The following is a 25,563-nucleotide window of genomic DNA, read 5'->3' on the forward strand; positions in this document are numbered from 1 at the left end:
TTACACCTGCCTTCATGATGCTGATTCTAGGTGTGTTCCTCGTCAGAGACTTCAAAATGTAAAATTCAGCCCTTCCAGTTTCAAAACGAAACCAAAAATTCACTTGCACAGATTTAATAGACATAGCAAGCTTTTCTAAAAATGTAGGCAGAGATGGAAAAGAGGTTTTTTTCTCAGTAATACAAACAACTTCTAAATGAACAATAGGCATCTCCAGTATTGCCATCCTTTGGCTATGTCACACAAGGAACCTCCCATGGATCCTTTCCCTGTGACTTCCCCTACCTCACATCCCCTTCTTAGCCACTATTTTCTTTTTTCTTTTTTTTTTTTTAAGGATTTATTTATTTGTGTATACAGAACTGGGGTACAGGCCAGAGGCTCAGGAGCAGCGAGAGGCTTCACCAGAGACAGAGTGGGGAACAGAACAGGCAGATCAACGAGTACACTGCTGAGGGGAACAGCGGGCAGGTCAGGAGAGGTCTGCCACACCATGTGGTCACCTCCAGGGCAGGCGGGAATAGAACTCATGCGAAAGCAGCTTTAGATGCTGTGCTTTAACCTGCTGCACCACCAGGGAGGGCCAGCCACTATTTTCTTTTTCCCCAAGCTTCCCTTAAGAGTAAAGCAATCATCTCTTCTTTGCAAAGTGAGCAGTTCACCCACATACCACTTTTCAAGGTGTTCTTGTGAAAAAGGCAATCCTCTCCCTAGGCAGACTCATAGGAAAGAGTGGTTTCTTTCAGTTTTTTACTTTGTTTTGTTTTGTACTGTTTTTCATATTGGTAATATTACAGGACGGGGAGAGAGGGGCACCACTGAAGCCCCAAACCTGCCTGTTCTAAGTGGGTTCTGCCATCCGCCGTATCAAGACAAAACATATAAAACTTTAATGAAGAGGGACTTTACTACAGTGAGTATATAATACAGAAGACAAAGAATAAAATGTCTAAATCAAACACCTGAAGTTACCCATCCCCTCGTGGGCAAAAGTCAACCCAAAAGGGATTGGCCCAAAGCAAGGCCTGAAAGCCTGCCACAAGACTAAAGCATCTTCTGGCCAGGATCCATGAAGTGGCCAGACAAGTCTGGGAGGAAAAGAGCAAAATCAAAATTAATATAAACACTGCCAATGTGACCTCCCTACAGGTATCTCACCCATATCTGCCTTCACCAGTCCAAGGTCAAGAAACAAGCCCGGTTTCTTCCTCACATGCTTGCTGCTCCATGTGGCTCCCTCAGGTCTCCTTCTGGCTCTCCCTCCTGCTTCCTTCTTTTTCTTCAGATTCCTTCTCTTCTCTTTTTCTCTCCTCAGCTCCACCGTACTTCCTACTTCTGGGTGGGGCAGAGAACCTGGAACTTCCCCTTTTCCTAGGGACCATGCTGTTGCAGTAGTAGGCAAAGAAGGGGCTTGGACTCACATGTCTTATCAGAAGAGTGTGTGTGTTCTTTGCTTGAAAGTCATAATCCCCAGCAGGAAAAATGTGATATGCAGGCAATAGACACATACAGACCACTCCAATACTGCAGACTGATAAAGAAACAGACGGATAAGTACAGCTAGAAGCAAAAGGGACCCCTGTAAGGAAAAGGAAACTTCATCTAAACTGCCATTAACATCCTCAGAGAATACCATGCAAATATCTGAGCCCATTCAAAAACAGAGCAGGAGCCTTTTATCTTTAGTTCATGAAAAGGAGTTCTACAAAATTAGAAGGACAGCAGCAAATAAAAAATAAAGGAATTATTGAAGTTGAGGAAGTCTCTAGAAGTGACAGAAAGAGACAGAAAGGATAAAACACAATGAGAGAATAGGACACAGAAAATTATCAATACAGTAATTCCAGCAAATGTCCCAGAAGTTTCAAACACACATTTCCAGATGATAAGGTACTGAGTGCCCAATACAAGTGTGAAAATAAACATATATACTTTCTCAAGCTTCAAAGACAAAAGCAAGCCCCCTACTAAAGATGGGAGCCAATTTGTTTTACTCTTCTGAACAGCAATAATTCAGAAAGCTATCATGCAATACCTTAAAATTCTGAAGACTATTTATCTGCAATGTAGAATTTTCTACCTAACCTACCAGCCATTTGAGAATGTGTAATCAAAGTATTGTCAGATTTCATTAACATTAACCATTTCTTCAGAATTTACTGGAAGATATGTTCCATCCAAATAAAAGAGGAAAAACAAGAGACAGAAAACTTGGAACACAGGAACAGGAACTCCAATGCAGGAGGGAAAATTCTGGGACTCCCTGGATGATGATGGAGATGAGGATCAAGGAGAAAGGTCTCCACAAGTAGCTGCCAGACCTTTCTGCGGTGTGAGCCAGGAATTAAACAGTGTCATTTCTGCTGCAATCCACTGGCTACCGCAAGTCACATGACCAGCCCGGATTCAGTGTGGGAAGGGATATCCCAAGAGCATGGATACTGGGAAATACAGTTCCTTGGAAGCTGTCTTCAAAGACTTGCTACCACATAAGACCAAAATAATCAGCAGGAAGTGAAGTGGTTGGCTCTGGGGAAAAAGGAAAAAGGAGTGGGGCGATGAGATCTGTGACTTTTGGACACATGTGGTAGGAAGAGATGCCGCTAAACACTGTCTTGTACAACTTTAGTAAAAATAAGAAATGGTCCCTGAATTGCATAGTTCTCAAAAAAGAGACTGGACAAGTAAAAGAAAAAGAGAACAGAAGGTAGGAACTCATCAATGCCATGATTCCAGAATGCCCGGGAGCTCCAGGGTATACATTTTAACAGAATCCCACTAAAAATCACAAAGCAGAAGATGCAAATATCTTACTTGCTCAACTGTGTACGTGCATGTCTTTTTTTATCACATCACAAGCAAACAGACAAAAAGGCACAGTAGAAATGAGCATTTCTTGGACTCCCTGTGTCTTATCTTCATAACCTGCTTCTCAACTTTGCATATTATGCCTGATACGGAGACACTTTTTAAGTTTTCTTTTTTTACATGTTTGCCAAGTATTGGCTTTTGCCAAGCATTGACTTTCTTTGATGGCAGTAAAGGCACAGTAAAGAGGGCTCATCCATTTAGAACAGTCAGCAAAAAGAACTAGCAAGGCACTTCATGATACTGTTAAGCATAAGCTATACAATTGCATCTGTCCTTCCTGCTTGCATATGTTATTAGGAAATGAGGAAACAGTGGCACTATTGAATGCAGTAACTCTCGGTAAACATCACCATGTAGACAACCTGACTTTATGGGCTTTTTATGTTGGCTTGGTTCATAAATGTAGTACTCTAACTTTGAAAATTAAACAAAGCAGTTTTCTCAAAGTGAGACTTCCATAGAAAACATCAACCTGGCTCGATAAGTTAAGAGAAAAACAAAGCAAAACATAATCACCACCTTCTACATCCCTAAACCCAGTGGCTAGGAAGTTCCAGGGGCCTGGAGAACACGCCCAGTGGTGACTGCAGACAGGGCACCCAGAGACGACCCTGATCACCTCTGTAGGCACCCCGGTACCTATAACCCCAAGTAGCCTCCAAGAAGGGCCCAGACACACTTTCCTAACTGAGTGTGGGGGTGGCTAGAGACACAAAATCCATACTTTCCACCTACATTCCTACCAGGCCATCACAACGTCATTCAAACAGCATTGTATCTAAATTTAGACTCTCAGTGAAATTGTGCCACGCTTATCTCTTATTTGTATCTTGGCACCTAAAAGTCCTAGCTCCTTTAGGGGCCACTGAGAGAACACCTCATAGAAGGCAATATTTGATTGGCTTCCCATGCTGTAAGAGAACCACTCCTAATGTCTAGTGACGACTCTGACACCCATGCAACCCCTGGTAATTAAGGGACTGCCAGTACTTAATTCTGAGAATTACTGCTTCACTATACAGTAAATATTCCTTTTATGAAAATTCAATGGCACCTAATTGTTCACATTGATCAATGAGAAACAATAGCTACAGCCTGGGTCTGTCTGGCAATTATGCTCCAGCCAGAAGAGTTTGCATGACAATGGAATTATTAACCTGATAAATTGATTGTTATTAGTATTATTATGTATTGTTATTACTATGGTCAATTTATTGCTGGAGCTATGTAAGACACTAAAAATATTTGCACCATACTTTAATGTAACAAAGCAACTTTCCATCTATCGTCCTATTTAATCTTCAAATCTATCCCTTGAGGGAGACATTATTGACTGCTTTATATATGTGAAGAAACTAAGTCTTGTAGTAAGTAAATTTCCCAAACCCCACAGGTAGTGAATAAGAACTCTGCCTTTTCTCTTCAACCCAAAGTAGTTATATCCCCAACATATGGATATAAGTCACATATGTAAAGAGCAACCTACCATGGATCAGAATTGAGCCAGGCAGCTGCCATCTGGCTGGTACTTCATTCAGTTCTCCAAGAGATCAGTGTGTATTAGTCTTAATTAATATCATGGATAAATGACCTAATCACAGGATCATCTACTGTTCCTCATCACCCTAAGTGCTTAAGATAGTATGCTTCACATATTAGTGCTTAAGGAGTTATCTTAAGTGTTCAAAGTGTGAAAATATGATATAAATATATGCCAGAGTAGGAAATGTAAACAAAATGCTAAAAAGCACAAATAAAACATGAGTTCAGCAGAAACTGGATTAGAGAGGCAGCATCTGAAATTCTCTTCTATGGCACAGAGAAAAACAAAATAAACAGAACACCAATTACATTTTCAAGAGAATTGAAAATCAAGGAAAAGGTAGTTTTTAAAAAATGTTTTAAAACTGCAAATCATAATAGGACACTGTGATGTTCAAATAGGGGCCACCCTGCCCACAAATGTGCCATCATTTTGTGTAGTCTAGAACTTCCTTCCAATGTATTTGCAAATGGCATTTTTTGAACTGTGTCATACTTTAGATGCAGAGAGTACTAACTAAGGAAATAATGAGCAACACCTTTGTAAAAAATAAAGCACTGATAAAATAAATGTCACTGTGCCCATTTAGGTGTAGAACCCCTATTTATCTCTATCAGAGGGGGTAGCAAGAACGATGGAATGATAGAAGTAAATGGGGCTGGTGTGAATGGAGCCCAAATTAGTCCCGATCTTTGCTGTTCTGTAGAAAATTAACAACACTGAGTTCATTTCATGTCACTTCAGAAACTGGCCAAAACTATTAGGTCACCTTCTAAGACTATATACAAAACAGAGTTTACTAACAAAAACTAAAAAGGACTCAGTAGGAAAACAAACACAAAACAATAAATCACATATATAATTTAAATGATTTGCATAATTAATGGTGTGTCTTACTTCTCTCTCTTTACCCCCATTGCTCCACCCACCCCTCTTTTACACACACACACACACACACAATGGGAACTGTGTACATGTGTTTCTTTGATGGTAGAAATTTATTTGGTTCAATCTTGCTTCCCCAGAGCCAAAAACAAAGGCTGGCAGAGAACTGGAATTCAATACAAATCTGTTGAATAAATAAAACCAGATGGGGATCCAACTCATTTCCCTAAAGGCTCTCCGTGTTCCCCTTTCTCAATCCCAAAGGCAGTAAAGTGAGAACATCAAGAATTTCAGTTCTGACTTCAGACTGCCGGAGTGACTCCTCTCAGGACCTCATAACTGCTTCACCTTGGGCACTTTTCTTTGCCTCAGCTCCCTCATCTGTAAAATGGAGACATGGCACCTCACAGCTTTGTGTGAGAAGTCAATAAGTAACACTTCAAAAGTGTCTGGCACAAGCTAAGCATGAAAGAAACGGCAGGTATTATCATTCTTATTTACTGGAATTGTGCAAGAAAACCCCTGTTCTTTAGCGAAGAGCCCAACTGCGTATTTTGACTTGTACAAGTAAAATCTAAATTTCTTCAGCTAAAGTTAATCCAATTTTTCCTAATTCCTTTTAACTTTCTCCTGGGAATCTACCTAAAGTTATTCTTACCAAGAGGAGACAGTTATCATTCAGGGCAAAAAAAAAAAAGGCAGAGCTAAGAATAAATTCTATGAAGATCTCATCTTCTTTTGTGTGTGTGTTTCAAGTCTTTAATTTGGCTTTGCTCGAGGTAGCTGCCAAATTCCTGAGAGGCTCACAGGGTGGCTGCGCACAGCTCAGGGAGACAATGGAAGGCGTCTCCTAGCAACCCAAGTCACGTGATGGGGCCTGCCAGCTAGTTTCCTTGCACCTTCCTGGGTCTCAGATAGGTTGAGAATCTGATGTCTTTCAATAAATGAAGGGATGATCTTTTCTTGAAGGCCCTCATGCATTAATGGCAACATTTACAAATAAAGTAAATTGATGGAAATGAATGGAAACTCTAGGGGGAAATGCTTACACTCCACGATTCTTTAGATAAGACAAAACCCAAAGACCCCCTCCCCAACAGGGAAAAATATTACTAAACTATTATGAGGATGGAGAATATCACCCTATTCATCACAGACTCATACGCTATTCAAGATACTGCAGGGTCTGTAAATCCTGCCCCTCCCCCACAGCAGTCCTCCAACCCAGATCATACTTAGTTTATGCTGGTTAGATGAAGCAGAGACTCTTTTTCTCTGAAAACACCCCCATTGAGAGTGCACAACTGCATCTGTAGCACACTCATGTGTTTTGTTTTGTTTTGTTTTAATTTTTATTTATTTGTGCATACAGAACTGGGGTACAGGCCAGAGACTCAGGGGTGGCGAAAGACTTCACCAGAGACAGAGTGGGGAGCAGAACAGGCAGATCGACGAAGTACACTGCTGAGGGGAGCAGCGGGCGGGTCAGGAGAGGTCTTCCTCGCCATGTGGTCACCTCCGCAGCAGGCGGGGATGGAACTCATGCGGAAGTGGTTTCAGCTTCTTAGTGCTGTGCTTTAACCCGCTGCGCCACCAGGGAGGGCCAGCACACTCATATTTTTAGTGACCCTCAGGGCATTTTTTAAAGTGTTTTTAAACACTGTCATTACCTATCTCCAAACAGTCCTTGTCTAGCTTCCTTCAGTCAATTCCAGGCAAAATTCTGACAGAGCCAATAACTGGCTTAAGTAAGGACACTTTATCACACACCACAGAAGGGGGTAGCCACAGCCCTGAGTGACACCATAGAACTGAAAGTGAAGAGGGTGATACTGTTACGGCCTGCTCTCCAGGGCAGGACAGGAGGGAATCTGGGTACTGGCTAGCAGGTTAACTCAATAAAAAAACGAGGACCAGGCTAACTCAACGAATAACAAGCGAAGGCCAGGAAACACATCCCAGGAGCCTGTAACTCTGATGTTGAAGTCCCTGAGTAAATCTGCCCTGCACTCTGTGCTCACTTGTGCCATGATAACCCATTTGGGACATCTTACCTAAATGGGCACTAATCTGCTCTAAAACTTCCTCATTCTTTAAATCTCATGCTCTGACACAGTCTCTGAATTCTTCCAATTTTTCATGGCCACACCTCTGCTCACTCTCCCCAAATGGAAGAAATTCTAAGGAATGCTTTGGTGCACCCAGCTCCTTCCTCACCACTTTTTCACTGATGAAAATTTGCTTCTTTCCTCAGACTCACTGCTTCTCTTCTCACTCTGAAGACCTCTCCTTGATAAAACCAACTACCCCCTGGCCCATTCCTCCAGGATCTTACCTTCCTGTTCTTGTTTTCTATTTGCAATGTCTTGTTCTTCTGATTCTACCCCACAAGCTATAAATATGTTCAGGGTCCCCTCTCCCCAACCCTAAATGTCTTACTTTTTCCCCACAAGCTATGTTTTTTGAGGTAAGGTAGGCTTATATCATTATATCTGCTTTGGGGGTTATAGGTTTAAACCTCTCAAACATACACCATCAGTGACACAATAATCCTCCACCATGTTCCATTTTTATCCTCTTCACCACCAAAATCTGCCTTCCATCATCACTTCTCAACCTCCCTCTAGTTGCTTATCTACCTACTCACAATCTGCAAATCCTGCATTCTAGAGCCTGCTTCATCCAATTTACTCAAACAGCTTCCTGTACTTCCGGAGACCCCAAACCGTCCTCTAATCTCAATGATCGTCTTCCTGAACCATCAGCAACTTTGACAGCGTTGACTTGATCTACATCTCCTGAAACTCTTTTTCACTTTGAGAGAAGGTCTCAGTTTAAAGCTAGGTCCTACAAGTTACTCTCCCTCTCTTAAGCTCTATTTTTGATCTTTAACTTTAATGGATAAAGGATAAAGATAAAGAGGTTTACTGTGCAGGATTTCTGGGAACATTAAATAAGGGAATGCATGTAAAATGTCTAGGATGTCACTGGCTCTCAGTGTCTGATAGTAATTAGGCTTATTTTTATCTTTACTTGATCAAAGGTCCCGAGTCATTTGCCTTTTTGACCACTCCTGTTTCCTCTCTCAGACCCTCTTATGTCCTCACTCCACCTGCTGCTAAACTGACAAAGTGCCACAGCATAAAATGTCCCATCTCCATGAGTAACCTCTAGATTCAGTTCCAGCCCCACCTTTCCTCTCTTCCTCTTTTCTAACTGCATATTCCACAACTTCTTTTGAGTGCCAATAGATACCTTAGATTCAATAGCTGTGTTCTATTTGTAAATAAATTGCCCCAAAGAGCCCCCTGCCAGTGCCTGTGGGATGATGTAACAGTCCCCCCATCCAGCCCTGGTTGGGGAAGCCTGGCCATCAAATCACTGCAGCTGGCACACTGTTCCTGTCATGGGATCAGACAAGATTGAGTAGACACAGCTGCCACATTTGGGGTGATTGATTTGGGGTGACTCAAATAATTTATACAGACACAGATCCCACACATCCAGGGAACAGCACTGCGCCTACACACCACTCACACTGTCTGGAAGCATGCTATTTATTAGTTTATTTATTCATTTTCTGCAGTCGCTCCTTCACTAAGAGAGTGTAGGCTCTGTAAGAGTGATATAAGCTATCTGGTTCACCACTGGATGCTCAGTGCCAAAACAGTCCCTGGCACAGAAGGCATTTAATAAATATCTGTTGGGCAGATAAAGGAATTATTGTATGAAATGGCAACTGTGACGTGCCTCTTACAGAATGTCAGCTTTTAGGATCAAGGGTCCTGACTCACCCCTTGGTCCTATTACTGGCATATTGCCTACATCTGAGAGAGCATGAAATCAGCACCTCTGAATGCATACGTAAACATGATGGTGAGTGGAAGAAAGGACATCTGTTATTTAGACTAGTGGTTCTTAGATTTGTCTTCACATTCAAATCACTTGGGAGTTTTAAAAACCCATGCTCAAGACCAGACTCTGTGGAGCATGGCGAGGTCTCCAGTTCTCCAGGCACCTCCAGCATCCACATAGCTGAAAACAAGATAACAAGCCATCCAGCCTTGTGCGGGACTGAGGGGTCTCCCCACATGGGGCACCTTCCCCACGAACACTGATTTCACTGTCACTGTAGTTGAAAACCACTGACTCAAACAGTCACACAGGACCATATCTGAATGATGGATGTTCAGTTGCTGAAAATTCAACTCATTGGCTTCATGCTTTGATTTGACACTGGTCTAATTACATTCAGGCCCATATTCACACCGACCTTAGACACTGCTTCCTGTGATATGTTCCTGGTCATATTTATGCTGCTACTATTGACTTGAGTGACACAGGGGAATGCTGGAGCCATCAGCACCGCGGACAATCGCTGACAGAGAAGGAAAAGTGCCATGTGCCACCTCTCCGGTGCAACCCCAGCAAGCCCTCCCTGATTTTTCCCTTCACAATGATAGAAACACATTTTGACATTTTCCTATTTATCACTTACTTATGCCAGATATCCTGGTATGAGCTTGCAGTTCCCACTGTTATCTGAAGAGATAAAAAATACTCTTCTAAGTGGAAGGACCGCTGTATGAACTGAATTAGCATTCATCGTTTCAAATCAGTTTACTCCAATGTGGTTTATGCTGAGCCCATCAGTCGGGGCACCAGGATCAGAAATGCCCCCACCAGCAGAGTTTTCCTACAGCCCTTGTAGGAAAGAGTGGCCCCCGATAGGCTCCAGAGGTCTCTGGAGATGGATCCAAGAATTTATAGTTTAAAAAGGCTCTTTGGGGCCTCCCTGGTGGCACAGTCCTAACACTATTGCAGCATCAGTTTGATCCCTGGCCAGGGAGGAGACCCACATGGCCCAGCAGACCTCTCCTGTCTCACCCTCAGCAGTGTGTTTCAGTTGATTTGTCTACTCTGCTCCCCAACCCCGACTCTTGTGAATCCTCCATCCCCACACCTCTGGCCTGTATTTGTATGCACAACTAAATAAAAATAAATCTTTTTAAAAAGCCCTCTCTAGGTTGTTCTGATGTATGCTCAAATTTGAGATGTGCTCATCTGCAGACTATTTTGCTCACCTTACTCTTAAGGTCAACATCTCAGAGCCCACAGGGCAGAGATGCTGGCTGAAGGCGAAGGAGGCGTATCACACAATGACTCCCAAACTCGCTGCAGGCTACCTGGGGAGCCTTAAGAACAATGCTCCCTGGCTCCCACCCCCTACCCCCAATGTAACTGAATAGGTATGCACATAATCTGGGCATAGGTGCTTTTTCTTTTCTTTCCTTTTCTTTTTAAGATTTATTTATACATACAGAACTGGGGTATAGGCCAGAGGTGCAGGGGCAGTGAGAGGATTCACAGAGACAGAGTGGGGAGCAGAATAGGCAGACTGATGAAGTACACTGCTGAGGGGTGCAGCGGGCGGGTCAGGAGAGGTCTGCCATGCCATGTGGGTCACCTCCAGGGCAGGCATCAAACTCATGCAGAAATGGCTTTAGCTTCTTAGTGCTGTGCTTTAACCTACTGCACCACCAGGGAGGACCAGGTGCTTTTTCTTTTTTAATGTTTCCCAGGCAGTTCTAACATGTAGCAGGGTCTGAGAACCTCTGGTAGAGTTTATTCCCCAGAAGCCCTCCCCAACCCACTGCTGGAGAATGCAGAGGATGGTAGATTTGCACCTACTGTCCCCTCCTTCCTTTGAGAGCATGAGAATCAGCACCCACAGAACACAGCCCTGACCACACCTCTGGCAGGATGGGTGCCCATCCATGGGCCCTGTTAGTAGCTTTTGGACCTCTCTGGCCCTCAGCCTCTTCATCTGCCAAATGGAGACAGTAAGAAGATTCCCAGGATTATGTGACACATGGTCTATGAGAACAGAAAAGTCTACTATTACTTTGCCTGGCATTTGTTGGATGTTAGATGTTAAGAAAACCTTAACCAGGAAAGGGCATTGTCTCTGTCCTCTGCTCCCCAGCTGGTGGGCCATCCCTTGGAATGAATCAGCAAACATTTAGGGAGTGTCTTGCTTAGCACAGAAAGTGTGTTGAAGAACTGCAAAAACCCTGTTCAATCGTGAATTCATCTTTATAATTTCATTGCAGTCTCACATCTCAGCTGGATAAACAGGATAATTCTAAACATTCCATTTCACCAATGGTAAAAAGGTGGCTCAGAGAAGCTCAGTGTCACACAGCCTCCCAAGCCTTGAGGCCCCTGACTGGAGCCCAGGCTGCCTCCTCCTAGCCTGCCAGCGCCCTCCATGCTCACCTACATCTGGTCAACTGGCAGGTGCATTTATGGCCATGACATGATGCATTTACCCAGACCAACTTGTTTCATAGAATGCTGTATGGTGATGAAAATGTTCCACTTGCACTCCCCAATTCCAAGACCACCTTTACCAATGCAACTGAAGAATTAATTAAAGTATTAATTGTATTGATTTTTTGTTCATTGAGACTTAACTCAAAGGTGAGCAGTGCATAACTAGAGACAAAGTCTGGACACTGAAAATTATCCCATTGGTTTCTATCCACACATCACGTAAACCTAAGCCATTTATTTGCCTTTCTCTCAAAATAGCTTAACTCTTTCGCAATGGAGTGGTGCAGCTGTCCTACAGTTTATGGGAGCATCAACAGATCACCATGTAATTAACTATTCAAATAATGTTGGGAGGCCCTCCCTGCTGGCTCAAGGGGTTTAAGTCTCAGCACTATGAAGCTATATGCAGCCACAGAAGCCAGCATGAGTTAGATTCCAGCCAGTGAGCTGATCCACATGGCAGCAACAGACCTCTCCTGTCCCGCCTGCTGCTCCCTAGTAGTGTACTTCAGTCAATCGACCTGTTCTGCTCCCCACTCTCACTGGTGAATCCGCTCACCCCCCACACTTCTGGTCTGTACCCCAGCCCTTGTACGCATAAGTAAATGAATCTTTCAAAAAATAAAATAAAAATAATGCAGGAAACCAGCCCTGGCTAGCAGAAGCAAAATACCTTGTAAACCAGGCTTCTCAGAGTTTAATGTGTGCACTAATCTAGATCTGGCTAGGTCTGGGGTGGGGCCTGAGGGTCCACATTTTCATGAATGCCCAAGTCATGCTGCCAGTCACCGGCCACACTGGACCCAGCAGCACTGGGGCAGAGCCCATTCCACTGGACCAACTTTGACTCCCTCTCCACCCTCAGCTTCCAAACCTCCCCCTCAATGGACAATATCTAGAGATATTTTTTGACTTTCATGACTTGGGGAGGTCGGTACCACCTGTATCTATCGGGGTGCAGCTAAATATTCTACACTGTTCAGGGTTGTGCCCATAAGTGAAGGATTATCCTGCAAAAGGTCGACAGTGCTGAGTTTGGGAAGCCCAGCTAGGCAGCTGGGTCTACTCTCCAGGAAGAGGGGGATGGATGGCAGAGAAGTGGGGTGGATCGTCATCGTGCAATAACTGATCATTGTTTTCTCTCTCCTGCTCTTATCTCCTCCTTGTCTACACACAGGAGCCAATGCTTCGGCCCCAGACCAACTGAGCTTAGCGTTAGCCTGGAACAGAGTCGACATCGCTCGCAGCCAGATCTTTATTTATGGGCAACAATGGCCGGTAGAGTATATTTCATCCCCCCTGAAAAGCCCTCTTGCTTGGGCAAGGTATTGGCTTAAGGAGTCTCTGAAAGCGGCCCAGGAAGCCGCTGCCTTCTCTTTAGGATGGAAACGTTCCTTTCTAGCAATCCTTATTCTCAGCTCCTTTTTGCTATTTGGGAAAACACTGTCACCTGGTGGAAGACATGACAAAGCACAACTCCAAATGTTCCAAACGTTTCCATCTCTACAAGAGTGGCTTTTTCACGGCTACTTTCAGATACCGTTCCTTTTGTAAGTTCTGGAAAAATATTAGATAAACATGGTAGCAATTGAAATTAAATAAAGAGTAGAATTAGTCTTTTTTTCTGTTTGTCTTTAGGAGGGCAAAAAAATAAATAAAAGAGGTTGCTGATTCTAAGTGCTGCCACCAGGCTGGTGTGTCGCTGGGCGGCGCCTCAGCGTGCAGTGAACTTCCGCAGGCGGTTGCCATCTGGTCCGGGTGGCTGAACACAGGTCCTCCCTATTCCCAAGAACAGCACAGAGAACCAATACTTTATATAACTGTTCTTGGTTTGTTTCCTCAATTGACACCACCAAAAATAAAAACTAGCATTGCAAATTTGGCCACTGGGTTGTGTATGTATGTATCCCCAGAAGGCAGCCTCAGCCTGGAGTTTGATTTTCTGTGTCTGGAACCACTGAGGGACCACACCCACACATGAGATCCCTTCCTACCCCTTTCCCCCAGAGAGCTTCTGCCTAGGATGAAACCTCTGTCTTCAATCAGTGCCAATGGACTGACTGTGGAAAGATTTATCAAAGAGTTTGGATGCTGGGAATTTTTTGTGGAAGGAATTAAATAAAAATCCTAGCAAGTGACACATCCAGAGAGTAAGCTGTTCTTTACTTAGTTAACGGATAGTACCCAAACCACTTCCACATAGAAACCTAGCATCTCTTTAGGTGCTCTGGTCTGTTCAGTTGAGTCTCTCGTAAGTCAGCCAGAGATCTAATTCAGAGTTCAAAGAAGAAGAAAGTGAAAATGAACAAACAAAAAAACCCATATTCTGGTGTTGCAGAAGTTTGATCAGATTGTTGGGAGAGGGAAAATCTTATAAACACTTGGACCTCCTAGGATCCAGAACAAAAATAAAAAGTTAAGGACGAAAGAGCTTTTGGAACAAGAAACTCTTACATTCCATTTGCAAAAACAGACCTCAGAACACAGGAGAGGGTGTGGTTGTCCCTGCAGTGGAGCTGAGAGTAGTCTGACTAGCACATCATGGGTGTGCTGATGGGTGCCAGGTGCGAGCAGTGTCCATTTCGAAGCTCCTAAGGTGAACACCAAAAGACTGCACCCCTAAATCCGGGCAGACTAACTCAGTGACTTGATTTGCAGGTGGGTTCTCTGGAACAAGCCATGTTGGATGCCCTAGTTCTGGACAGAGTGGATTTTGTGAAATTACTCATAGAGAATGGAGTAAGCATGCACCGTTTTCTCACCATCTCCAGACTAGAGGAATTGTACAATACGGTAGGACCAAGCTAAGGCACTTTTTCTTTTCTCTACATTTTTTGTTTTACCTTTTCCTACTCCCACATGCCTGTGAGTCTCCTCCCCTCTCCAAATGCATGGATCATTTTCCACAAATGCTCCCTATGCCCTGTGTAGACAACAAACACCAAGTCTCCAGGATTCCACCTGTTTTAACTGCTCAGTTGTCAGCATCTAAGGCAGAATGCTATGTGTGTGATCACCAAAAGGTAATGTTCTCAGATTGTTACACATCATGACAAGGTTCTAGAAATTAAAACACAATTCATTCTGGAAGCCCAGAAGGTGCTGGAGGCATAAAATGTAAAACACCTGTTGTTTGGACTTACCCCCGCCCCCACCCCAAAGACTTTATATATATATATATATGTATGTATATATAAAGTGACCTTTTAACTTATTCACCAGGAATACCAAGGTGTAGCCAGTAAGGAAAGTGACTATGAAGCTTCTGAGAATATTCAGTGAGTTAAGAAGGTTCTATGCTGATATTGGATACTTGACTCAAACGAAGTTTAAAAGAGTAGATAATGTTTTCCACCTGTTTAACAGATGAGGACACTAACAGATTTGCACAAGGTCATGAAATCCCTTGGTAAAGAAGTCAGCATTGCGCTGAAGCTGGGTCAGGGCTGACGTGCCCGTGTTTGCGCATGCGCGTTGCCTCAGCACGCCCCCACGGGACCGGCGCTTGGGGCCAGTGCCCGGCCGTGGCGGGGCCAGGTGCGACCCAGATCTGTTTCATTGCCGCTTGCGGAAGTAGAAAACCGGTGCGCAGCATAGCTCTGGGTTTGTTTTGCTGCAGATTTTTCTCTTTTAGCTTTACTGATTTTCTATAGGACGAATCACCTGGAAGATGGAGTGAACATCCCTACTCCATCTCCTGCCTCCCAGGGCTGGGAGGGCTCAGGACCCATTAACTGTTTAAGAAACTTCAGCAACATGGGAGAATAAAAAGTCTGAGAAGGACCACACAAAAAAAGAGAACAGCAACGGCTTTATTTTGTTTACATCACCGCACACTCTGGCACAGCCAGTGCAGGGAGAGGCAAGTCCCCAGTAAAGAGTTCCCCTGTCCCGAGAGGGAGAGCAGCGCCCGCTTTGGAAACCCGCGCAGAGCCTGTGCTTCCAGTCCACCCCACCCACAAACGGCAAAGCAGAGGCGCATGGGGACAAGTGGGAACAGCGAAGAACCATAAGGCGCAGATGGCAGCAGTTTGCAGGGACCAGCTCAGCAGAGGACCACAGATTTCACCAATAACGACCAACAGCCAGTCCGGCATCACAGGTCGTCTTACAGGTTTCACCAGTTTTACCCTCCAGGTATTCGCCTTGGGAGATGCCAGCCACCTGAATGCCTACCTGCTCTCCTGTGGCACTGGCGGAGTCTGGGACCCACGCAGCCTCTGCTCCCTCTCCCTTAGCCCTGCTACAGCCTGGAAGCACCAGGCAGCCAGCTCAGGCCTCTGCTCCAAGAGCAACTGTCAGCCTAGAGCCCCAGGCTTGCCCCCACCTCCACGTGCGCACGCACCCAAGGCTCGTACCTGCCGCTCTGCACCTGCATGGGCTGCTGCCTGATACCCATCACCACCATTGCACACACCTGTGATAAATGCTGCGCTAGTCCTTTCTGCTGTCAGTCGCCTGCACAGAAGAGCTCACCTGCATCTAGAGGCCCCAGATGGGCAGCAGCATGTTGCCCAACTCCCCACACACTCTGGCCCTTCAGGGGTTCAGTGATATCTGCCCACAGCCTGCAGCCACAGGCGTACAGTCAGCAGTCAAGACACCCCAGGCTGCTGTGAGTTCAGCTCGAGGCTTGTCTCCTGCCCCTGGCTGGCACTGGAGGCTTGCTTGCCTGCACCCTACTAGCCTGACTGACATCACTGACCTCCACAGCTATGTACACATGCATGGTGACACCCCAATGCCACAGGAACGCACACTAACAACAAGGAACCCTGCAGCTGCCAGTGTCCGGCCTGTGGTCCCCATCATTGTGGCGTGTGAAACAAGCCCCAGAACTGACATGGGTATCTGCCATTGGCTTCGCAGTATGTGTGTCCACCACCTGTTCCAGTCACTAGTGCTGCCTGCCCTGCTCTTTAACTGCACCTGAAGGTTCTCCTGAGGACACCAGTAGCCCATGCAGCCACTGCAGACCTCCTGGAGCAGTTGCAAATGACTGAGTATTTGTTGACATGGGGGATCCCAGTGGCATGAGCTGACAAAACATTATGCCCTGGCAGACTCAGGGTGACACACACCCACTTGACACCCTAAACCTCTAGCACTGGGCCTCAGCACACCCTCTCTGCAGAGAGGAACTTAGCGAAGTTGTTCCACCAAGTCTGGAAGAGATGACTGACTGTGCTTTCAAATGTGCAGGCACTCATGAAAGCTATAAGGGCCATGAAGACTCAGGGAAATGCCAGCAACAAAGGAACACAGTAGCCTGCAGCAACTAACACCAAAGACATGGAGATACAAGAGCTGCCCTACAAAGAATTATTCTGTAGATGCTCAAAAATCTACCTAAGAAAATAGATACACAGTTTAATGAGATCTGGAAAACAGTACAAGAACAAAATGAGAAGTCCAATGAAAAAAAAAATTTTTTTTTGAAGCTAAAAATGCCATGACTAAACTGAAAAATTTAAGGAGAGGTTTCAAGTCAAAGAATCCATAAGCTCGAACACAGATCAGTTGAAATTATTTATTCTGAGAAGGAAAAATAATAATGGAGTGAAGATGCTTGTGGAATTTATGTGACAACATTAAGAGAAAAATATATGTGCCTCATTGAAGTCCCAGAAAGAGAAAGAGGAAGAATGTTTGTTTTAAAATGATGGCAGAGAACTTCCCAAATCTAGGCAAGTTCATAAAGCTATGTCAACCCAAAATTTCAATTCCATTCATTTTCTACAAGGTAAATTTTCATAAAATCTGCCTAAAATCTAAAAGAATTTTTAAAGTAATAAGAGAAAAAAAGATTTATTCTCATTTCCTAGCAGAAAGTTTCTAAAACAGAAAAGTGTAAGATGATATATATTTGAAGTGCTAAGAGAAAAAAATGCCAGGAATTTTGCCCAGCAAGGCTGTATGTTAGAAAGGAAGGTGAAATAAAGATTTCCCAAATGAACAAAATCTGAGGGAGTTCATCACCTCTAAACTACCCTGTGAGAAATGTTGAAAGTTTTTCAAACTGAAATGAAAAGACAATAATTAGTAACATGAAAATATGCAGCACACTCTTAAAGCTAAGAATGGAGTCAGATTCCAGTTAGTCTAACATTGCAGTATGGTGGTCTATTAACTATGTAAGTCTAAATCTAGCATAAAAGCTGTGGGTCAAAAGTACTTTTTTAAAAAGTATAGCTATGGTGGCCCTCCCTGGTGACACAGCGGGTTAAAGCACAGCATTAAGAAGCTAAAGCCCCTGCAGCATGAGTTCGATTCCCGCCTGCCCAGGGGTGACCACATGGTGTGGCAGACCTCTCCTGACCTGCCCGCTGCTCCCCTCAGCAGAGTACTTCATTGATCTGCCTATTCTGCTTCCCACTCTGTCTCTGGTGAAGCCTCTAGCTGCCCCTGAGCCTCTGGCCTGTACCCCAGTTCTGTGTGCACAAATAAATAAATCTTTAAAAAAAAAAAAAAGTATAGCTATGGTAATTTGTTAATGAATACACAACATAAAAAGTATAAATTTTGACATGAAAAACAAGATGAGCGGAGTAGTAAAATGGTAGAGTTCTTATATGCAAAACTAAGTTAATCTAAAATAAACTGTTGCATCTATATGCTATTTCAAATCAGCCTCAGAGTGACCATAAAACAAAATTTATGGTAGAGACAAACAAGATAAAATACACCACCAGGGAAAACCATCAATTCTCAAAGGAAAAGCACCGAACAGAAAGGACAAAGGAACAATTTTTCAACTCTTAAGAGTTGAAAAATAGAGACTATTCCTGAACTTATTTTAGGAGTCCAGCATTACCCTAAACCAAAGCCACTAAAAACACTGCAAGAAAGGAAAATTACAGGCTGATAGCTCTGATGAATATGGATGTAAAAATTCTCAGCAAAATACTAGCCAACCAAATTCAATAGTACATTAAAATACTCATAAGCTATGATTGAGATTAATGGATCAATGGGCTCAACACAAGCTAGTTAATAAACATGATGTGCCACATTCACAGAGTGAAAGATAAAAATCATTGATAATGTCAATAGAACTTAAAAAAAATAGCACAATTCAAGATCAAATAAATCTTAAAAAAAAAAAAAAAAGACCAAGGCCACCATTGTTAGCCTCCCCATGTCTGTTTCAAGTGTCTCCTTCCACAATTCAAGATCTTTTCACATTAAAAATCTCAACAAATTGGGTATAAAAGGACTATACTTCAATATAGTAAAGGTCACAAATGAGAAATTCACAGCAAATGTATTTTCATCAGTAGAGATTCAAAAAAAAAATTCCTTCTTAAAACAGTAACAAGACAAACCTGCCTGTTCTTACCACTCCTAGCTACACAGTGCTGGGATTCTTTGGCAATGCAATTGCATAAGAAAAGAAATAACAGGTATTCAAATCAGAAAATACAAAATAAGATTGTTTGCTGATGATATGATCTCATCTATAGAAAATTCTAAAAGCTCCAGCAAAAAAAAAAAAAAAAAAAAAAAAAACTATTAGAACTAATAAACAAATTCAGTAAAGTTACAGGACACAAAAGTAACATAGAAAAATTAATTGCATTTCTATACACTAACAATAAACTATCACATTAAAAAGTAACAATGAAAAAGAAATAAAGATAACATTATTTACAATAGCTTCAAGAAGAATAAAATACTAAGGAATAAATTTAATCAAGAAAGTGAAAGATCCATATACCAAAAACTATAAGGCATGGATGGAATAAGTTGATGAAGACACAAATAAGTTGAAAGATTTCCTATAGTCAATAATAGGAAGAGTTGATACTGTTTAAATATCCCAAGGCCAACTATAGATTCAATTCAATCCTTATCAAAATTCCTATGGCAAAATAGACAAAACTATTCTAAAATACTCAAGGAATCACAAAAAAAAATCCAATAACCAAGCAATCTTGAGAAAGAACAAAGTTGGAAGCATCACACTTCCTGATTCCAAACTATGTTACAAAACTATAACAATCAAAACTGGCATAAAAAGATATATAAACCAATGAAACAAAACTGACAGCCCAGAAGAAAACACACACTCAACAATCATTTAGTAAGAGTCAAGAGTCTTTTAGTAAGAGACTCATTAGTAATTTTTATCATTTAGTAAGAGTCTTGACTCTTACTAAAGATGTTCTCCTCAATGAATTTTATTTAAAAAAATGGATATTCACATTCAAAAGAGATTAGCTTCCTCTCTGACAACCATTCATTAAAATTAACATATAAAGATTAAAGACTTAAGTACAGAAGCCAAAGATTAGAAGCCATAAAAGGAAAGGTCCACATGACATTAATTTTGACAATCATTTTTTGGGTTTGACACTAAAAAGTACATGCACAAAGCAAAGTAAGCAAGTGGGATTACATCAAACCAAAAAGTTTCCGCGTTTAGTTTAGCAGAAGAAACAACAAAATTACCATTACCAGGCAACCTACATAATTGGAGAAAACATTTGCAAACCATATAGCTGATGACAAGTTAATATCCAAAATATAGAAGGAACTCAAACAACTCAAAGGCAAAGGCAAAAACCTGATTAAAGCATGAAGAAGACTTGGATAGATACAAATGGCCAACAAGTGCATGAAAAGATGTCCAGTGTCATTAATCATCAGGGAAAAGGAAATCAAAACCACAGTGAGCTAGCAGGAGTATACAAAATAGCCAAGACCAAGAAATAACCTGTTTCCATGGATGAATAGATAAAGAAAATGTAACACATATTCATATATACACACACACACACATATATGTACACACACACACACGTACCAGAATATTATTCAATCAACATTTGCTACAACAGGAATAGACTTTGACAGCATTATGCTAAGTGAAAGAAGTCACACAGAGAAAACAAATACTGTATGATCTCATGTGAAATCTAAAAACATGAAACTCATAGAAACAAAAGTAGAATGGTGGCTGGCAAGAACTGAGGGGTGGGAGAAACTGGGAGCTGTCAGTCAGGGAGTACAAATTTCCAGTTTTAAGATGAATAGGTTCCAGTGACCTAATATAGCACAGTGACTCTGGTTGATAATATGTGTTATATACTTAAGAGCTGCTATGAGCATGAGCACTGATGTTCTCACCGTAAGAAGAGCAGCAAATTGGTAATTATGTGAGGTCAAGGATATGTTCATTAACTTTATCGGTAATAAACATTTTGCAAGATACACATATATCAAATTATCACATTGTACATTTACAATGTTATGTAACAATTGTTAACAGATAACAATGTTATCTGTTAATTATCTCAATAAAGCTGGAGAAAGATTAAGGGGGGTTTCAATAAAATAGAATTGAATGATTTATGTAACCATTAGTGAACCAAGGCTGTAGAGCGATTTGTTCCAATGACTGAAAAGAAAGTAAAAAATTAGCAAAGTTCTAGATCGAGAAAGGCCAATAGATTTCATCAGTCCAGTTAACTAGTGGTGGTCTCCCAAAATGCTCTATAGAGAATTGTGTGATGATACATGACCTAGTTATAGTAGTAGTTTTTGTTGTCTGTGAAGCATTATTTTAATAGTTTTATAAACATTTTATCATTAAACCCTCAAAACAACCTTGTCAGGTAAATGGCTTCCTTATTCCCATTTTAGAGGTGATAAGACTGAGCCATTGTTAAGTAACTTGCCTGTGGTCAGCAGGCTTGGAACCAGGCAGCCTGAGCTAGAGTCCATGTTTCTAATCCCTGCACAACATGACATTCCTCAGTGAAAAACATTCTAATGACTATGTCCCTATGAATGGCAAGTTGCAAGGGTTTTCTCCATACTTGTGTGTTGGGGATAGTGGGGAAGGATTTGCCATCACTGCTTGAGATTCTCCAGCAGGGTTACCAGATGTAGCAAATAAAAATTAATAATACCCAGTTCAATTTGACCTTCAGATATAACTTTTTTTTTTTCATTATAAGTACGTCCAAAATATTTCATGGGACACACTTACATTACAAATCATGCATTGTCTGTCTGGAATTCAAATTTAAGTGGGCATTCTGTGTTTTCTCTAGTATTCCTATTCCTGAAAGACAACAGGATGCAAGCCATTTTACTTGCTTCTAGCCTTAAATAAGCATATGTCTTTCTCCACACCTCTTTTCTCCCAAGTCCATGGCTTTTTCTCTACATCATGTTTTAGCAAACTACCACCCAAAGTCACATCCAGCAAGCAGCTTGTTTTTTTTTTTTTTTTTTTTTTTTTTTTTTTTTTTTTTTGTATTATTTGCAAGCTCTGAGTGGGGTTTTTGGCCTTTTTTTTTACAGTGGTTGAAAGAAAATCAAAGAGGAATGATATTTTGGTGACCTATTAACATCAGAGAAATTTGACTCTTTTTCCAAGCCCATAAATAAGGCGTTATTGAAACACCGCATGCTCATTTCCTGACCTGTGGTCCTGGCTGCTTTGGCACGAGGGCAGAGTCAACATAGTTGTATGAAGACTGCCTAACCCACAAAGTCTGAAGTGGTGTCATCCATCCGGCCACTCACAGCTAAAGCTCGCCAATCCCAGCTGTACATATCTCGCCTTCTTTACAGATGATAAACAAATTGTCAGTGCGATGTGCCAGAGCACACTTCCAGTTCTGGAATTGGTGACTTTGTCTCCTTCATGCTGCAAAACTAGTCCCCTAAGCAATGTTTTGGCTCAGATGTTAAAAGAGCTGATGTTCCCCTTGGTAAAATTTGAACCTAGAGCCTCAAGTCCTTTTTCTTGGGGAGCCACAATCCAAAAATCTGCCAGCGTGTTTGTTCCAAAAAGACAGTTACAACTGAGCAACTAGAACAAGGTTCATCTTGACAATCTGCCCCTCCACCAGCCAGACCCCTCCTTCCAGATCCTTCCTGCCTTGCCAATGAGAGCCCCTAACTAGCAAAACCATTTGATTCTTCTTTATTGTTTTCAGAGACATGGGCCCTCAAATACATTGTACCACTTGGTCAGGGATGTCAAAAAGGTAAGAACCCTCTCGACTGCAGGTCGGAGGCCCTGTCTTGACTGCTTCCTGTGATTAGAAAGTGCCTCTGTTCTGCATGAGCTGCTGGAATCTCCCTGTCCCTGCCAGACCCCTCATCCCAGGGCACAGCGTGTGTGTCTAACTCTGACATCTCTGCTTATGACGCAGCTGCGGTTTGATCTCCAGTCTCTGTGGTTTTAGACGCTTTGTTGGAAATAATGCTTTTGGATAGTGGACCTCTAGGCTTTTCCCCTCGCCTTGTGGATTTATGCCATCACCTGTAGTTTTTCATTTGCCCCTCACTGATTGGAGAGCTATTTTCCATGCTGTCTGACTCACGACAGGAGGCGCCTGCCTTTGCTAGCTGCCACCACTGTGGACAGCTGCCGATCCGCAGCCCCGCATGGAACGCAGCTCAGCGAGCCGTGGAGACAGGGACTGAAATGCATATGAGTGCTCCATTCTGCTGGCATTTTGTTTCCCCAGTATATTTGTTTGCATGGATCGCCTAATGGTGTGGGGAAGGGGTGAGGGAAAGCCAGTAGATTTGGATTAAGTAGGATTAATGGGACTAATCCTATCTAAAGTCCCATTTTAGAGATACAGAAGCTGAAATACAAGGCCTGAACATAAACAAAGTGTATGAGTAGTGAAGGGCCAGGATTAGAGCTCATATCCTTTGATTCTTAATTATAAACTATTAATAGATAAGCATTAGTGATGACCTAAGTAACGCAGAGCACCACGGTAAGCCTTCTATGCATTTTAGCTTATCTCAGTTTCACAAGAATTCCATGAAGTAGAACTATTATGTATTATTATTATATAGTATGATTCCCATTAAATAGATGGGAAGAATAAGGCACGGGCGGCTTTGTTTAATCTTGGTCGAGTGCTTGTCCCTTTGCTTCACGCCATCCCTTTCAGCGTAGCTGGCACTGTGAACTCTTGACAACATCCCCATACTGTGTTGATTTGACTCCAAAGAATAAAGTAGAAGGTCGCCCTTCTCCACCACACACACGTACATGCACGTACACACACCCTGCCAGTTTACTACAATTCTTCACCGAAGTCCACAGAACATACTTAAGCTACCAAGATAAAAAAAATAATAGAGCACAACTTCTTCACCTCTTGGGAAGTGGTTGGCTAGAATGGACCTTATATATCCTGTAGCCACTATTTTGGTCTTTCCTCAAAAGGCCAAGCAAAGGCCATGGGGCAGCTTAAATATACCTAGTAACCAGCTGGACCTTTGCCAGTAACAACAAAAGGATAAAGCAAAAACCATTTTCTGGAGTCCCAGGGAAACCTCCCCTCGCCCCTGGCCAATAACCTTAATGAAGGGGTTTTCTCCTGTGGGAATCACAGTTCTCTTGAAACAGGGTATCAAACAGCATGGACAATTAGTGTGTAATCTGAACACTCAGCTCAGCAACCACTTTACCAAGATCATATCTTTCCTACATCTACCCAATTTCACGGCATAAACACACCCATTTTTCTTTCCCTCATGTCTCCACTTGTGTTTCATTGACCCAGCCTTAAATGCCCTAGGACGTGAACAGGGGAAGGTACATTTATCCAGTGTGTAGTCCTTACCAAGATATTCGTTTCCTGTGTGCAATAAAATGTTTTTTGAATGTTTCTAAAATAGCCAGAAAGCTCTCATCCCCAAGAGACTGTAGATAGTATGAAATGGGGAAGAATACAAATGGAAGGTAGTTGTACTTTTAAGTACGATCAATACTGGAGTAAGGATATAGTTAAATAATTATTCACCTCCATACCAAACTAGTAATTGGGAAAAGTGATAGAAAATCATCAAGAATATGACTAACTGGCTTAGGAATAATTTGACTTTGTACTAGCCAATAAGGTGAAGAGAAGCAGGAAACCTGTTTACTTTCTTCCCAGGGGGAAGAAATATCAGGAAATACAGATTGCATTTATGTCTACGATAAAGGTGAGGGTCTCACAATTGGGAGCAAGAAAGAACAGCAGTGGAGGAAACAGAAGTGTCTGAATTTTATGTATATGGTGAAAGGGAGCCGAAAATAAGTGGTTTTGTTCGTGTATTTTGAGAAGCGAATGAGAAATAAATGTTGGCACACACCTTCTTCAGATGGTTCCAGAAGACTTCTAGCAATTTAGGCCAATATCATATGCAAAGACTACAAAAACTAGCTGTAAAGTGCTAAGGCCAGATCTTGGGCAGTTTAAACCGTTTTAACGCTTAAGGAACATAATAATTAGCATGTGCTTTGTGTATTATAATTACAGGACTTCATGTACATATTAATTGACTTAATCTGTGACAAAAACTAATCAGTAAGTGCTAAGCCCTGATGCAAAATGCTAATCATGAGTGGGAACACAGTTCTGGACCTTAATCATAGAATTTGATAATCCATCTGTAAAATTAAATGTAAATAACACTTATGGTCCCAGGAAATGCATGTAGGAGATATAGACCATCCTAAATTTACTGGCATGACGTCTCCAAGTTCAACTCTCCTTTGAAACGCACAAACTGAAGGTGGAGAATGGCTCCCAAGTTGGTTTCAAAATCTCTATTTATATCAAAGGCAATGTAGGAGCAATTAAAGTAAAAAGTTATTATTGAGCATCAACCAGAAGCTGAAATTGATATAAACCAGCCCAATTCCCCGAACTGCTTTCAAGCATAAATCCATCGGCTGTATCAATGCTCTTGTCTCAGCCCAGAGCGGCCCAAGTCTGTCTGCTTCTCCGTGAAACCTAACCTGCCATTCAGTAGCTACTGTCTGCTCAGTCTGTGCCTGTTTGTTTTCAAGTAGTAGCTGTTCTTTCCACAGTTAGTGTGCTGATACCATATTGCCCCTCCCTGCTCAAAGAGGGTGATGTTTGAGTATTGTATGGAAGTACTGGTGAAACTGTAAT

At 42.3% G+C, this 25,563-nt stretch overlaps 1 protein-coding gene across 8 annotated transcripts in view; it reads left to right on the forward strand.

Annotated features, from left to right (window-relative positions):
- TRPM3 (transient receptor potential cation channel, subfamily M, member 3) overlaps positions 1-25,563 on the forward strand; it is a 466,950-nt gene that overhangs the window by 347,648 nt on the left and 93,739 nt on the right. For all 8 annotated transcript variants that reach the window (XR_001145147.1, XM_004677587.1, XM_004677602.1 and 5 more), the window contains 3 exons: positions 12,813-12,913; positions 14,294-14,428; positions 22,588-22,638. Coding sequence is in view for 7 of the 8 variants with exons in the window: in XM_004677587.1 (XP_004677644.1) it covers positions 12,813-12,913; positions 14,294-14,428; positions 22,588-22,638 (287 nt within the window). In the remaining variant the exon portion in view is untranslated. The remainder of the gene's footprint in view (positions 1-12,812; positions 12,914-14,293; positions 14,429-22,587; positions 22,639-25,563) is intronic.

Source organism: Condylura cristata, unplaced genomic scaffold (assembly GCF_000260355.1).
Source record: "Condylura cristata isolate star-nosed mole 26May11 unplaced genomic scaffold, ConCri1.0 scaffold00006, whole genome shotgun sequence".
Taxonomy (NCBI): domain Eukaryota; kingdom Metazoa; phylum Chordata; class Mammalia; order Eulipotyphla; family Talpidae; genus Condylura; species Condylura cristata.